Source organism: Staurois parvus, unplaced genomic scaffold, assembly GCF_062004578.1.
Source record: "Staurois parvus isolate SC_StPar_1 unplaced genomic scaffold, SC_StPar_1.0 ptg004030l, whole genome shotgun sequence".
NCBI lineage: Eukaryota > Metazoa > Chordata > Amphibia > Anura > Ranidae > Staurois > Staurois parvus.
This window is the reverse complement of record NW_028321825.1, coordinates 1-13,718: the sequence shown is the minus strand read 5'-3', so window position 1 is coordinate 13,718 and position 13,718 is coordinate 1. Positions and strand designations below refer to the sequence as shown.

At 40.2% G+C, this 13,718-nt stretch overlaps 1 protein-coding gene across 1 annotated transcript in view; it reads right to left on the bottom strand.

Annotated features, from left to right (window-relative positions):
- The window catches only part of LOC149427104 (nuclear pore complex protein Nup133-like), a gene marked incomplete at both ends in the record, with an annotated part of 48,658 nt that extends 35,373 nt beyond the window's left edge, over nucleotides 1-13,285 (bottom strand). Inside the window, 3 exons of the mRNA XM_089668257.1 lie at nucleotides 504-667; nucleotides 6,437-6,516; nucleotides 13,134-13,285. Of these exons, the coding sequence (XP_089524383.1) occupies nucleotides 504-667; nucleotides 6,437-6,516; nucleotides 13,134-13,285 (396 nt within the window). The remainder of the gene's footprint in view (nucleotides 1-503; nucleotides 668-6,436; nucleotides 6,517-13,133) is intronic.
- Between the last annotated feature and the right edge of the window lie 433 nt (nucleotides 13,286-13,718).

Sequence of the window (13,718 nt, the reverse complement as noted above, 5' to 3'; positions counted from 1 at the left end):
AATATAAGTATTACATTAAGACTTTTCACCTGAAAATGGTAAAGAAAAGGTTTACCTGAATGTATTTACTACATAAAAATGCAGTTCTGTGCGTTCATGTGCATCAAGTTGGCTAAGACAACTTAATTATATATTAGTACCATCGGAAATCCCCATTTCAAAATGTTTCCCCCTTACTTCGTATAATTAAAACGAGCTAAAAAGGTGCATCATATGGATAAAATATGTATTAACACATGTTGCAAAATGTGTAAAAATCCCTAGTTCTGTCCCATATTTACAGATAGTAAATTTGACTGTAATCCTATCGATGGTTGCATATATGTTTATACAGGATTTACACAGCGCCAACCGTTTGTGCAGTGTTTTACAAAATGAATATGACATTAGGAAAACATTTAAACATTTAAACATATTAAAATCCATAGCTCTCTTAGTACTATAAATATTGTGTGCACTAAAGATTAAGAACTATTGACTGATTGACATTCTACTTATCTTACCATTAGGTACTGACTCTGCCCATCTGGGATCAGACGCAGGATAGTCATCCACCAAGTCCATGCTTATTTGTGCAACAGCTTGATCCAATTCTTTATTAGTGTTCAAATCCATAGCAGTTGGAAACAGATTGTTTATCATGCACTGTGCCCCAAATGTATCCTTCCTGCAAAAATCAAATATTACAGTTTAGAATCAGTTACAAACCGTTATATTTATCCTGCTTAACACCCCATTCCTTTGCATATTATTTTTAACCTTAAAGTAAATCTGCCACAAGGAAAAATACAAGCAGTACCATTGCTAGCCCGCCTTGGAAAACACTCAATGCCCTACTAACCCTAGTGACCTACTGCCCTAGTGACATCAATATAAATCAAAGACCCACAAGCACGCAGATCAGGAAAGTAAGAAAATGTCAAAGTCCTTCTTCAAGGTCAGTAAATAAAAATTCTGCAGCAAGAAAAAAAGTCACAACATGACAGTCAAGTGACGCTAAATGAAATAACCAATAGTAGCCTCCATGCTTTGTCATGGCAGGTTTTTTTTTTTTAAATTATAAAACTGTACAAGAGTGCAAGAGCAGGTAGCTGGAACGGATGCACCTCTGAACCACACTGCACACTCCCAGCACTTTCAGCTTTAAATAGTGGCCCCTGGCCACACGTGCCTCGTCCACCCACCTGGACCACTTGTCGCTGTGGCGGCGACTCCCTCTATACCCATCCAGCCAACTGGAAAGGCTCACAGAGGCTCCCATAATCCATCAAAAAAAGGGGGGATGTGAAAAGGGATTCACAAGGAAAGCGGTTACATCATGAACAGAAAGCGATACCTAAAAGTTTCTCAAAAAATTATGCTTCATTACAAACAATGCATTATAGACATTTAGGTAAATACATCAGTTAGCCATCAACACAAGATGAGACCATACAAAAAAGTATGACCTAAAACCAAAATATAGTTAAAAACAGACCTCATGGCCAGTCATGAATATATAGTGCTGTAAATGTAATGACTCTTGGTCATGAGCAGCACTGACACATAGGTAACACCATCATGTAGGTGATGTAATCAAAAAATTGTACCACAATCCAACCCGCGTGGCGGACAAAGGAAGCAAGATGGCGACAAGGGCCAGCTCACTGTCTGTCTGCCCATGGAAGGATTTCAAGATTTCCAAGTGGAAATCTTCTGGTCCTGGGGACTGCAACACAGTCCCTTCTATCGCTCTTTCTGCTACAGGTGAGCGAACAGACCGCCCCAGTTCCCCCTCCGACCCTGCCAGATTCTCTTGCAGGCTGCAGCTTCCTCACCACGCCATGATTCTTATGCCTCCTCAGCTATAGACCAGTTAATGGCAGAAATTCTCAATAGCCAAAATAGCAGCCAGGAACCTGATCCTGATAGCCCTGTAGACTCCCCTGCTTCTCCACAACACTCAGGAGATTCAGTGCTCATTGCCCACTTTGCTTACTTACTGCTGAATTAGACAAGACCACCACTAAGTTGGCCTCTGAACTGAAACAGGATTTTCAGAATTAGGACATCGCTAAGACAGTACCAAGTCTAAAGCGGATGATATGGCCCACAGAGTGTCCCAAAATTCCAGCATAAATACTGGGCTACAAGATCGCCTAGAGGAGGCATACGCTAAAATTGATGACCTTGAAAACCGTACTAGGCGGTACAATTTCTGCATTAGGGGTCTCCCTGAAACGGTGAAAGATGTTACTTCCATCACCTATTCGCTTATACAACCTGCGGTACCAGACATTGATGAAATCCATATGGAAATTCACTGCTTCCATAGGGCTTTAGTTCCCTTGAAACTGGATGGGCCTCCTAGAGATGTGATTGTGAAAGAAGTGGTCATGTGATAGGTCAGAACATCCGGACCTGAAAGTTGATGGATACCATCCAAAAAAGGAGGGCTTTTAAACCCTTGGTTCAACGGGATATATTCGCTACAGATGAACTATCCTTTCCAGCTGCAGCTTGCCTACAATGGCAAATCTTATTCCTTTTCTACATTTACCGAGGGGAGAGAAGGTCCTATTGAAATTGGGCTTCATTTCTCACAACCTTTCATCTCAGAGCCAATCAAGAGCTAATGGTTCTCCTGCTCCACTTTTACCCCTCTGGTCTCCTTCCCCGACAGAGAAACCTACAACTTCTCATTGCCTTACCTGAGAACTCCCTGTTTACTGCTAGTTTATTCGCAGTGGCTTCTTTACAGGATATTAGCCACTGCATATGTTTTATTTGATTTGGTCATTATGTGCCTTAAACCTGGCAGTAGCTGTTCTTTTAGCTACTATATTTTGTTTAGGCCCGGGGCTGTTGCTTCGGCATATTCATAATACATATACAAATGTTGTTGGTTTACGATATATTTTGCTATCATCACCCTCCTAAGGCCCTTAGGAGCCTTCTATTATTCATGTATGCACAACAGTGCCAGGAAGGGTCTATGCACTCATCCTACTCGAAGGAAACCTCCCATTGCTTGCTCTTGGCAAAGACTCCTCCGCTCCCAGAACCCAGATTCTGGGGTACCCGACTGTCTTATTGCATCAAATATTGCTATTGTTTTATACTACTTGATGCTGCGAATTTTCTAGCCCATGTATCTCCTGTTCCTTTTTCATTTTTTAACCTCACTATTCCTTTTTGAGGGTTCTCGGAATTTGAGGGAGATATTATCTTGGCGGATGATTTAACTTCACTTTAGATCACACACACTAGATAAACCTCACACTAGGTAAACTCAAATCCCCCTCTGAACAGAAACGCAAATTTGCACAATTATATCGTTACTGTATGATTTGGATGACGCTTAGAGGGAGACCAACCCCATTTATATAGACAATTCACTAGGATACATAACAAATATTCATTGCCATTTCCCGGTCTCTAAAATTTTGGGACATCCTACCCATCTCTTTCCTTGGCCGCATCAATGTGATAAAAATGAACATATTGCCCAAACTCTTATACCTATTTGCAACTCTTCCCGTTCCTATTCCTATGTCCAAGTTACATTTCATTCAAAAATCCCTTTTACGCTTTATCTGGCATGATAAACATAGAATCACACGCACTGTACTTCTCACCTTGCGTTCCAGGGGAGGTCTAGGTGCTCCAGATATCGTGACTTATTATTATGCTACCCACCTCAGATTCCTACTCTCTTGGTCTGCCCGACGTCCTCCCAATATATGGTCAGAGATTAAATCCCTGCAACTAACCCAGATTCACCCATGCTCCTTTCTCTGGTCTACGTCAGCGGTGGATATCACTTCGTATCGACATCTCTTGCTTGGACCTATGCAATTCTCCCTGTCTATTTGGAAGAGATGCAAGGTTAAATTTGCGCTGGCCTCTGACTGTTCTCCTTTGACCAATGTGCTTTTAAATTTCATCCTTCCGGACAGTCTGGCCATGTCCTGTATGCTTCCCTGGGCTTCAGCTGAACTCTTCCAACTGCGCCATCTGATCCACCCGGTGAACCGGGCACCTAAACCCTTTTTGTTATCCAGAAAGAAGCCCATCTTTCTCCCCAGCATTTTTACATCTATCTGCAGATACACCATTTCTTTTCTACCTTGTCACCCTTCTTGACTCTTGAAAAGCATACTCCTTTTGAGCGTCTATGTATACAGGGCCCACATCAAAGGGGCATAATCTCAACTACCTATAATCTCCTTATGGATGCCTACCCCTTATCCAATGACACTCACTACTATATGCACAAATGGTCCACATTTTGCAGCTGTGACATTGATTTGGTGAAGTGGAAAAAGATATGGGAAACCGCATTTAGATCTTCCATATGTGTAGTCTAAGGAAAATGTGTATAAAACCATGATGTTTTGGTACAGAACACCTGATATACTTCATGCCCGTAACCTGGGTGCTTCTCCTGCCTACTGGCGATGTGGGAGAGAATCTGGTTCTCTTTATATTTTTTGGAAATGTAGGTCTATCATTCCCTTTTGGGAGGAAGTACGGTCCCTGCTATGTTCTTTACTATGTACCGATCTTCCTTTTGAACCCCTTTACTTTCTTTTGGGCCTTCCTTTCCCTGGCCTCCCCAAATTATCCAGGAAACGCTCCATTCATGGTTTGACGGCGGCCAGGAGCAGCATCCCAATGCGTTAGCTCTCTTCCACACCCCCCTCACTGTCGACATTATTTAAGATTGTTACAGATATTAGACAAATGGAATACCTAACCGCTCTCCATGCCAGTTCTGTATCCATATTTGAAACTGTATGGAATCTGTGGGATGCCTAAATCTCTGCTCAGTGTGCTCAAAATGTACTGATTTGATTATTTTTCCACTGTTTCATTGACTTTTTGTTTGTTTCCTTACATGTTTTTATCATTGATGAACCGCTTTCTTTTTTCTCTGCTTTGGGGAGCTGAGACAGGGGTCTCCCCACCACTCTAAAGTGAGCTGTGTTCCATGGGCCCCCCACCCAAAGTGACTCCCGTCACATATCTCCCCTTTCGGCAGGAGAGTAAAGCAGGAGTAAATCCCAGACGGGTGGACTCCGAAGTTAGTCTGTACTTTCAGTCCCCCTATGCCAGCACCCACACAGTAATAATGCTCTGAATATATTTGTCTGTGGTGACCGTGTGTATTACAGACGCTTATGCTAATATAGCGTTATTGCTAGGATTTGAGAGTTACCTCGTTTGTAAAAAAAAAAAAAAAAAATAGGCGGTGGAGGCGTGTGAAGGGTTAATTGCGTAATTAACCTAATCCAGTGACAATCTGCTGGCACAGATTGTGGTCCAGCGAGCTGAAAAATCTTTGTGCAGGGTGCAGCTGAGAGTGGCATTGTTACCCAAGTGACAGCGCAGTGCAAGAGCGGCTGCTCCATTGTCACGAGTTGGTGAGAAGGGCAGGGGTTGGGAGCAGCATTCAGTCACAGTGGTCACCCCATGAAATTGGAGGAAAAAAAAAAGTTCAACCTTAACCACTTCCCCTCCAGATTTTTACCCTTTTTCTTGACCATGCCATTTTTTGCGATACGGCACTGTTACTTTAACATTTGCGCGGTCATACAACACTGTACCCAAATTAAATGCATGCCCTTTTCCCCACAAAGTTATTTTATTAGTATTTGATAACTGCTTTTTTTGTTTACATTTTGCGCAATAAGGCTCCATGCACACTGGTAACGTTAGCAGTGTAAAGGCACATTAAAAACAGTATTTTAGCATTTTTGCATTAGCGCTTAGCCACAAAAATTTTTTTTGCTATAAAAAAAAACAAAAACCTCCAAAAAACGCCAGTTTGACAGGATTTACCGCATTTTTCAGCGTTAGAGCATTTTTACAGCTAAAAAAACTCCTCTAGAAACACACTAGTTGTGGGTTTTTTTTCCAGCCAAAAAACGCTGATTACAGTCTATGTGCGCATGGACACATAGCATAACATGCGGGGGAGTTTACTGGCTGTAGGAAACAAAACGTCAAAAGTCAAAAACAGCAGCTGTAAATATGTCCAGTGTGCATGAGGACTAAACAGAAAAAGACTAACAATTTTGGGAAATTTGGAGTCTTGCAGTACCCCTTCATCAGGCATGTGATGTCATGTGATGTAAAGGGGTCCTGCGAGACTCTGAAACATTGCCTTGTTGTAACTATGTAATCGTTCATTAAAACTTTTGGACCCATATTGGTGATCCTCGGTGTGCTGGTGACATTCTCCATTAATTTTTTGTCAGTTGTTACCAGAATTATGTCCCCATTTAGATTTTCACTTTAACTTTTGTATCAGAGACAGTGGTCACAAGGATCAAGACACACAACAAAAATAAAAATCAATACATAGTCTGTATGTGCGCAAGGAAAATGTAATTTGTCATTCTAAGTCCATTGCCCATAGCCACAAACCATAAAACAAATAAAAAATCAGTACCTGCAATATTGCAAAAAGGCAGTCTTCAGCAACTTGGTCTTATCATGATGCATGGTTTCTCCCTTCTCAATCAAAGCAACCTTTGTCAGACAAAAGAATATCAAGTTGGTAAGCTCCCAGAAAGTATGCTAGTTTTAAAAAATATATTCCATAAAAAGTTTGGTACGCAGTCAAGATACAAGGGTATGCTAAAATAAAAAAAATTGAGTGAATATGAGACATATGATTATATGCTCTGGGCGATAATCCAAATGAGGCTCTTGTGCTGCATTAACAAGTACCTATTATTATTATACAGGATTTATATAGCGTCAACAGTTTGCTCAGCGCTTTACCATATAATGGGAGACAATACAGCAACAATACAGTTAAATACAAGAGGCATAGGAGGGCCCTGCTCTTTGGAGCTTACAATCTATGAGACTACTATACTATTTGCACTAAAAATAGGAAATTGACTGGTCTGTACAGAGTCCTGACCACAACCAGATAGAACACCTTTGGGATGAATTAGAACGGAGCCTTCTCCTCCTACATTGGTGCCTGACCTCACAAATGCGCTTCTGGAAGAACATTTCTATAGACACATTACTATACCTTGTGGACAGCCTTCCCAGAGGAGTTGAAGCTGTTATAGCTGCAAATGGTGGAGCAGTTGACAATATTGATCCCTATGGACTAAGACTGGGATGTCATTAAAGTTAATGTGCATGTAAAGGCAGGCGTACCAATACTTTTGGCAATATAGTGTATATGCACATGGTAACATTACCTCTAGATTCCATTCATTGCCTTCTTAGATTGCCCTTCCCAGGCATTCACAAAGCTTAAAAAAAAAAAAAAAAAAGCTGGCCAATCACATATTGACTACTGCTTTGAAAACTGACACCGGCTCATTAGAGATCCACTACACCCCAGTCTCAGACAATTTCTGAACGATATGACGTCAGTATAGAGAATGAAGTCTCTCACAGTTAAGGAGACAGATAAGACACCTTAATGAAAATATGGCCCTGGTGGAATTGTTTGTCCTTTGGTCTTTCGGAGATATCCCTAAATTCTTCTGATGAAACTGTTCCATCTTCTCCCACCACTACACTGATCTACTCTCTGGTGTTATCCCTGTGGTTTTGTTCCCATTTTTGCAGCAGATTTGAAGGTTTTTTTTTTTACCTATGCAATGTGCTTTCAATTCCATACGAGATATAATATGGTCTCTAATTTGTTTACCTAGGTATGTCTTCAACATACAATTTACGAAATATTTAATTTGCTATGTGAAAGTTGACTATGTTCATTAGTTATATTTTTGTCCTGCAAAAGTGAAAAAAACAAACAATATGACAAAAGGGAAAAAAGATAGACTTACACACTTATGATGTTTTAATGTAATGAAAAAATTGGGAAAGAGTCCCCAAAAGCAGGTACAGACACAGTCACAGATGGTATCAAAACAGAATAATTCTTTTCTAAAGGACAACAAAAATCAGAAATATACATAATGAAACCAAAACCTCCCCCAAAATTATATTTGACAATGTTGTCAAGTACTAAAAACAATGCCATTGTCCAGACTCAGACTTATCAAAAATATAGATCTCACCAGGTACTCAAGAGGGAGAAGTAAAAGGCTTTCCATACAGAGACTAATAGTTTACTCTCAATTCAGGAACCCCGTCAAGAGGAAAAAAAAAAAAAAAAAAGTGGAAACCACGGGTCCAATAAGATTAGTTACAAAATATGGTAAACAATGGGAGGAGGTTAAAAAACTATGAAAATATTTTCATGTGTTAATATATAATTCCCAAAATAGCTGGCCCTAGTCTTACAGTGGCAAATGGGGACAATAACTTAGGGGATATTAGGGTTAAATCTGAGTTTATTAGAAGTCCATTAAAAACAATTGTTGCCCAGAACTGTAGGTATGTACCCATGTGGGCAATGTTTGGTGTGCCCTTTCATGGAGAAGATCAAGGTATTTTTAAGTGTGGACAGGTCTAAACAATATTATATTATATGTTATTAACTGCCAAATGAGAAGGGTGCTTTATATGATTGAATGTCCTTGCCATAGGTTTTATGCTGGCAAGACAAAGGCCTTTTAGGGTTTGCATTGGCAAACATCTTTGATCTATAAAAAAGAAAAAAACTCAGAAAAGTCTGCAAGAGAAAAGTCAACCCAATGGTACTTCATTTAAGACATGAAAATCAATACATGGGTGTTTTGTAGATGGTTTTCGTGCTAAAGGGATTTTTGCTTTAAATTCTTCCTAAAGGAGGGATGACTTTGATAGGGTTCTGTTACAAACTGAAAGGAAATGGATTTTTAACCTTGGTACACTCTCTCTCAATGGCTAGAATACTTTGTACAAGTGTTCCTTGATAATCGATCCCCCTCTTCCCTTTCCTTTTTCTAGAGATGCTTAGAGATTTAATACTTAATCATGGATATATTCCTGATTGTATTTAACTGACCAACAATTTCCCATTGTTATGATTGGAGTACTTCAGCCTCTAGGGCATGGGTGTCAAACTGGCAGCTCTCCAGCTGTTGCCAAACTACAAGTCCCATGAGGCATTGCAAGATTAACAGTTACAAGCATGACTCCCAAAGGCAGAGGCATAATGGGACTTGTAGTTTTGCAACAACTGGAAAACCAGCAGTTTGACACCCCTGCTCTAGGGGTACTGAGGTTTTGTCTTTGAATGGTCAGCTGAATATCTCTTCCTTATCTCATCTCCTTTTATTTTGTAAGTAGTTAGATATTACGATTATTAGCCAATTTAATGTACTGCTATTTACCTAGCTGTGATGGCGCCCATCTGCTGTATAGACAGTCTATAAATTGGGGCGGGGATAAGCACTTTCTTCAACTCCTGAAAAAGGCTGCGTTTACAGGAAGGAGAAACAGACTGAAGCTTTGGGGCTACAGAATCCTGGGTCACTCATCATGCCTTTCAGTTGAGCCTTATGTGACATTAGTCGGGTTGAGTACCATTGCACATGACTGACTTGAAGTTTGAAAACAGCCACGTTGGCAGCACTTCCTTAGACAGGGACACCCCATGAGCATGGGTTGCTAGGCAATACATAGCCCTTTCATTGGGCATTGGATATGCGGCAACAAAGGTCATCTAACAGTGAATTCATTTAAGTGGGAGAACGCTTGTATGTATGGTTGTCTACATTTGCACATTGATTGTGTCATATCATATCTGAATGATATTGCGGCATTAAGGTTGCACAAAGGTGGATCAAGAGCTCACTGACTAAGACAGTGTTTCACTATGCACTCCAAGGCTGTTGTGCTTGGAATATGCCCAAGTAATCGATCTACTCAAGGTGTGGGATCTCCCCTTTTGCAATTCAACCAAAATATTGCAGGGTGATCATTGCGTTTAACTGATGTATAGAAGTGGCTGCATTACACGGACTGAGGTACAATCTTTCCAGCTCCAAGGGATGAAGTTTTCCTTCCCAGCTTTTTTATTTAGCTACTTGTCTTCCCCGCAAAGACTATTGTTGAGTTAGTCACTTTGTGACTTATGTAGATTTACAGTCCTATTCGCAAGGTTTCAGGTCACTTTCACTCATGCTCTTTTAGCTAAGCACTTAAGATTGGTTCAATATACACTATATTGCCAAAATTATTGGGACGCTTGCCTTTACACGCACATGAACTTTAACCATTTGCCGCCCGCCCTATGGCCGAATGGCGGGCGGCAAATGTCATCAGCGTTCCGGGGGGACGCCATATGGCGTCCTCCCGCACATGCGTAGATTGCGCTCCTGCAGAGCGGCGCGATCTGTCACCGGCCGTGTACCTCGGACACGGCCGATGACAGATCTGAGTATCGGCCCCGTTGCCGGTACCATGTGACCTGCTGTGACCAATCACAGCAGGTCACATGACAGTTGTATACAATGGATGGCTTCATTCATGCCATCCATTGTATACTACTGCCTAGCTGTGAATGGTCACAGCTAATCACATGCCATGTGATTAGCTGTGGCCAAATCACAGCTAAGCACAAAAAAACAAAAAAAAAAAAAAACCCTGAATGAATTGATGTCATTCAGGTAAATGCTTGCTTATAGCAAAGTAATTCTTTGCTATAAGCAAATTGTGTAAAAAAAAAAAAAAACAAAAAAAAAAATACTGTTCACTTCCCCAAAGTAGCAAAATGTTACTATGGTAACATTGTACTACTTTGGTCATAGTAAAATATGAAAAAAAAAAATCTAAAAAAGAAAATTTTTTTTATAAAAAAAATATATATATAATTTTTTTTTTCATACTAGTCACCAGTCAGTGTCCCTGATGACCGCCATGCCAATTATATGATGATGCTGTACTGCACTGGTGACAGTATGTAAAAAAAAAAAAAAAAAATAGTGAAACTAATTTTTTTAATTTTTTAATTTTCTGAAAAATGACAAAAAAAATACAACTTCAAAAAACTCGCCATGCCTCTTATGAAGTACGTCGGACTTTCTACTTTGCAAAAAGGGGTCATTTGGGGGATATCTGTACTGTTCTGACATTCTTGGACCTCAAGAAATTAGATTGGCTGTCAGTACTTCAGGATTGATCAATATTCAGATATATACCCCATAGTTTGTGAACTCTATAACTTTCCTACAAACTAAAAAATACATCCTAATTTGGGTTATTTTCACGAAAGACATGTAGTAGAATACATCTCGGCCTAAATTTATGAAGAACAATTATTTATTTGCAAACTTTTATAACAGAAACAAACAGTTTTTTTTTTTTTAATTTTTGGTGTTTTTTTGTTAATTTAGCAAAAAATAAAAACCCCAGTGGTGATTAAATACCACCATAAGAAAGCTCTAGTTGTGTGAAGAAAATTATAAAATTTTAGTTTGGGTACAATGTTGTATGACCGTGCAATTGTCATTCAAAGTGTGAAACCTGATAACTGGCCTGGGCAGGAAGGTGTAAAATTGCCCGGTATTGAATTGGTTAATGGCATCTCAGTCTTAGTCCGTAGGGTTCAATATTGAGTTGGCCCACCCTTTGCAGCTATATCAACACTTCTGGGAAGGCTGTCCACAAGGTTTAGGAGTGTGTCTATGGGAATATTTGACCATTCTTCCAGAAGAGCATTTGTGAGGCTAGGTACTGATGTCAGACGAGAAGGCCTAGCTTGCAGTCTCTGCTCTAATTCATCCCAAAGGTGTTCTATCGGGTTGAGGTCAGGCCAGACAAGTTCCTCCACACCAAACTCACTCTTCCATGTCTTTATGGACCTTGCTTTGTGCATTGGTGCTTAGTCATGTTGCAACAGGAAGAGGCCATCCCCAAAACAACCCCACAACATATCCACCCCCACCAAGCTTTACACTAGGCACAATGCAGTCAGGCAAGTATCATTCTCTTGGCAACTGCAAAACCAAGACACGTCCACTGCCAGACAGAGAAGCATGATTGGTCACTCCAGAGAATACGTCTCCACTGCTCTAAAGTCCAGTGGCAGTGTGTTTTACACCACTACATTCGACACTTTGCATTGCTCTTGGTGATGTAAGGCTTGGATGCAGCTGCTTGGCCATGGAAACCCATCCCTTGAAGCTCTCTATGCACTGTTGTGCTAATCTGAAGACCACACGAAGTTTGGAGGTCTTTAGCCATCGATTCTGCAGACGGTTGGTGACTTCTGTGCACTTCAGCATGTGCTGACCCCACTCTGTCATTTTACATGGCATACCTCTTTGTGATAGGTTGCCAACTGTGCAATAAGTCCATCCGTGAGGTTTTCTTGCTTCTAAATATTTCACGGTCAACTGTTGGCTCTTCATGGCTGAGTTACTGTTGTTCCCAGTTGCTTCCACTGTTATAAGTGGTATTATAATAAAGTGGAAGCAACTGGGAAAAACAGCAGCTCAGCCATGAAGAGCCAACAGCTGACCGTGAAATATTTAAAAGCAAGAAAACCTCACGGATGGACTTATTGCACAGTTGGCAACCTATCACGGTACCATGATTGAATTCATTGAGCTCTTGAAAGCGACCCCATACAAAATGTTTGTAGAAGCAGTCTTCACACTAGTGGCCAAGGAGGTGTTTGGAACACCTGAATTTAAAGGTTTGGAGGGGTTTCCTAATACTATCGGCAATATAGTGTAGCTGTTGCTTGATGGTTACTATTCAACAGCATTAGAGCCATCACCACTAGGTGTCCTCCCATTTATGTGATCCCTCTTCTTTATACATTGTTACTAGAGAATTGGTTATGTTATGGCTGGAGCTTGGGATTATCACATCACTTTTTGTTGATCCTTAAATTTTGAGTCCGGACTCTGACATTGTTTTTAGTACTTGACAACGTTGCCAATTTTAGTGGTGGGTAGAGGTTTTGGTTGCATTTATGATGTATATTTCAAATTTTTGATGTCCTTAAAAAGAATTATTTTGTTTTGATACCACCTATGGCTGCACTAGATATTGCCTTTTTCTGGGAACGCTTTCCCAATTGTTTTATTAGCGGTTTCAGGTGCGCTGGCCCACACCTAAAAATCGGTGTAATCGTGCAACAATGTGCTTCTGACCCGATTTGGTGTTTTTCTTTTTAATTTATATTTTCAAGTAACCTGCATTTCTATGAAGACATTTTATAAAATAGTTTCCAAACAATACCTAGCTCAACTTAAAAAAAAAGGCGTTATTTTTACCTGATTACTGATAACAGCCAGTGACGAGGGTGAATCTTCCACTTCTAACAACCCCAATGCATTTTCTCGAGGAATGATAGTAAGAAGACCACTCTTTTTGGTAAAAACTATTGGCAGACCAGCAAACGTTCCAGCTCCTATTATAGAATCACCTGTAGAAAAAAAAGAAAAAAAAAAAAAAAAAAACCACAAAATTCAGCTGTGTACCCACCCTGTTCCAAATTATTATGCAAATTCTATTTAAGTGTCACAAAGATGAAATATTTTGTTTTTCAGTTGAACTAATGGATGGCATTGTGTCTCAGGGCTCTTGGATCTTCCCTTTTTCATCTGGTGACCTAGCCATTAAGTCTGCTTTAACAGAACAATCTGAACTGCAGATGTAGCAGTTAGAGGGTTGAGACAAACCACCTACCACTTACAGGAGTGCCTACTGTTATCAGCTTTTACTTATGCAAAATCTTAATCCTAAAAGTGTCCAAGGGCCCATCAAAAGGTTTTCCTGCATATCTAGTATGTTTTACAATGAGGCATACCCTATTATGGTGTTATAATGTGAACTGGCTTTAGCTTGAAATGCTGCAC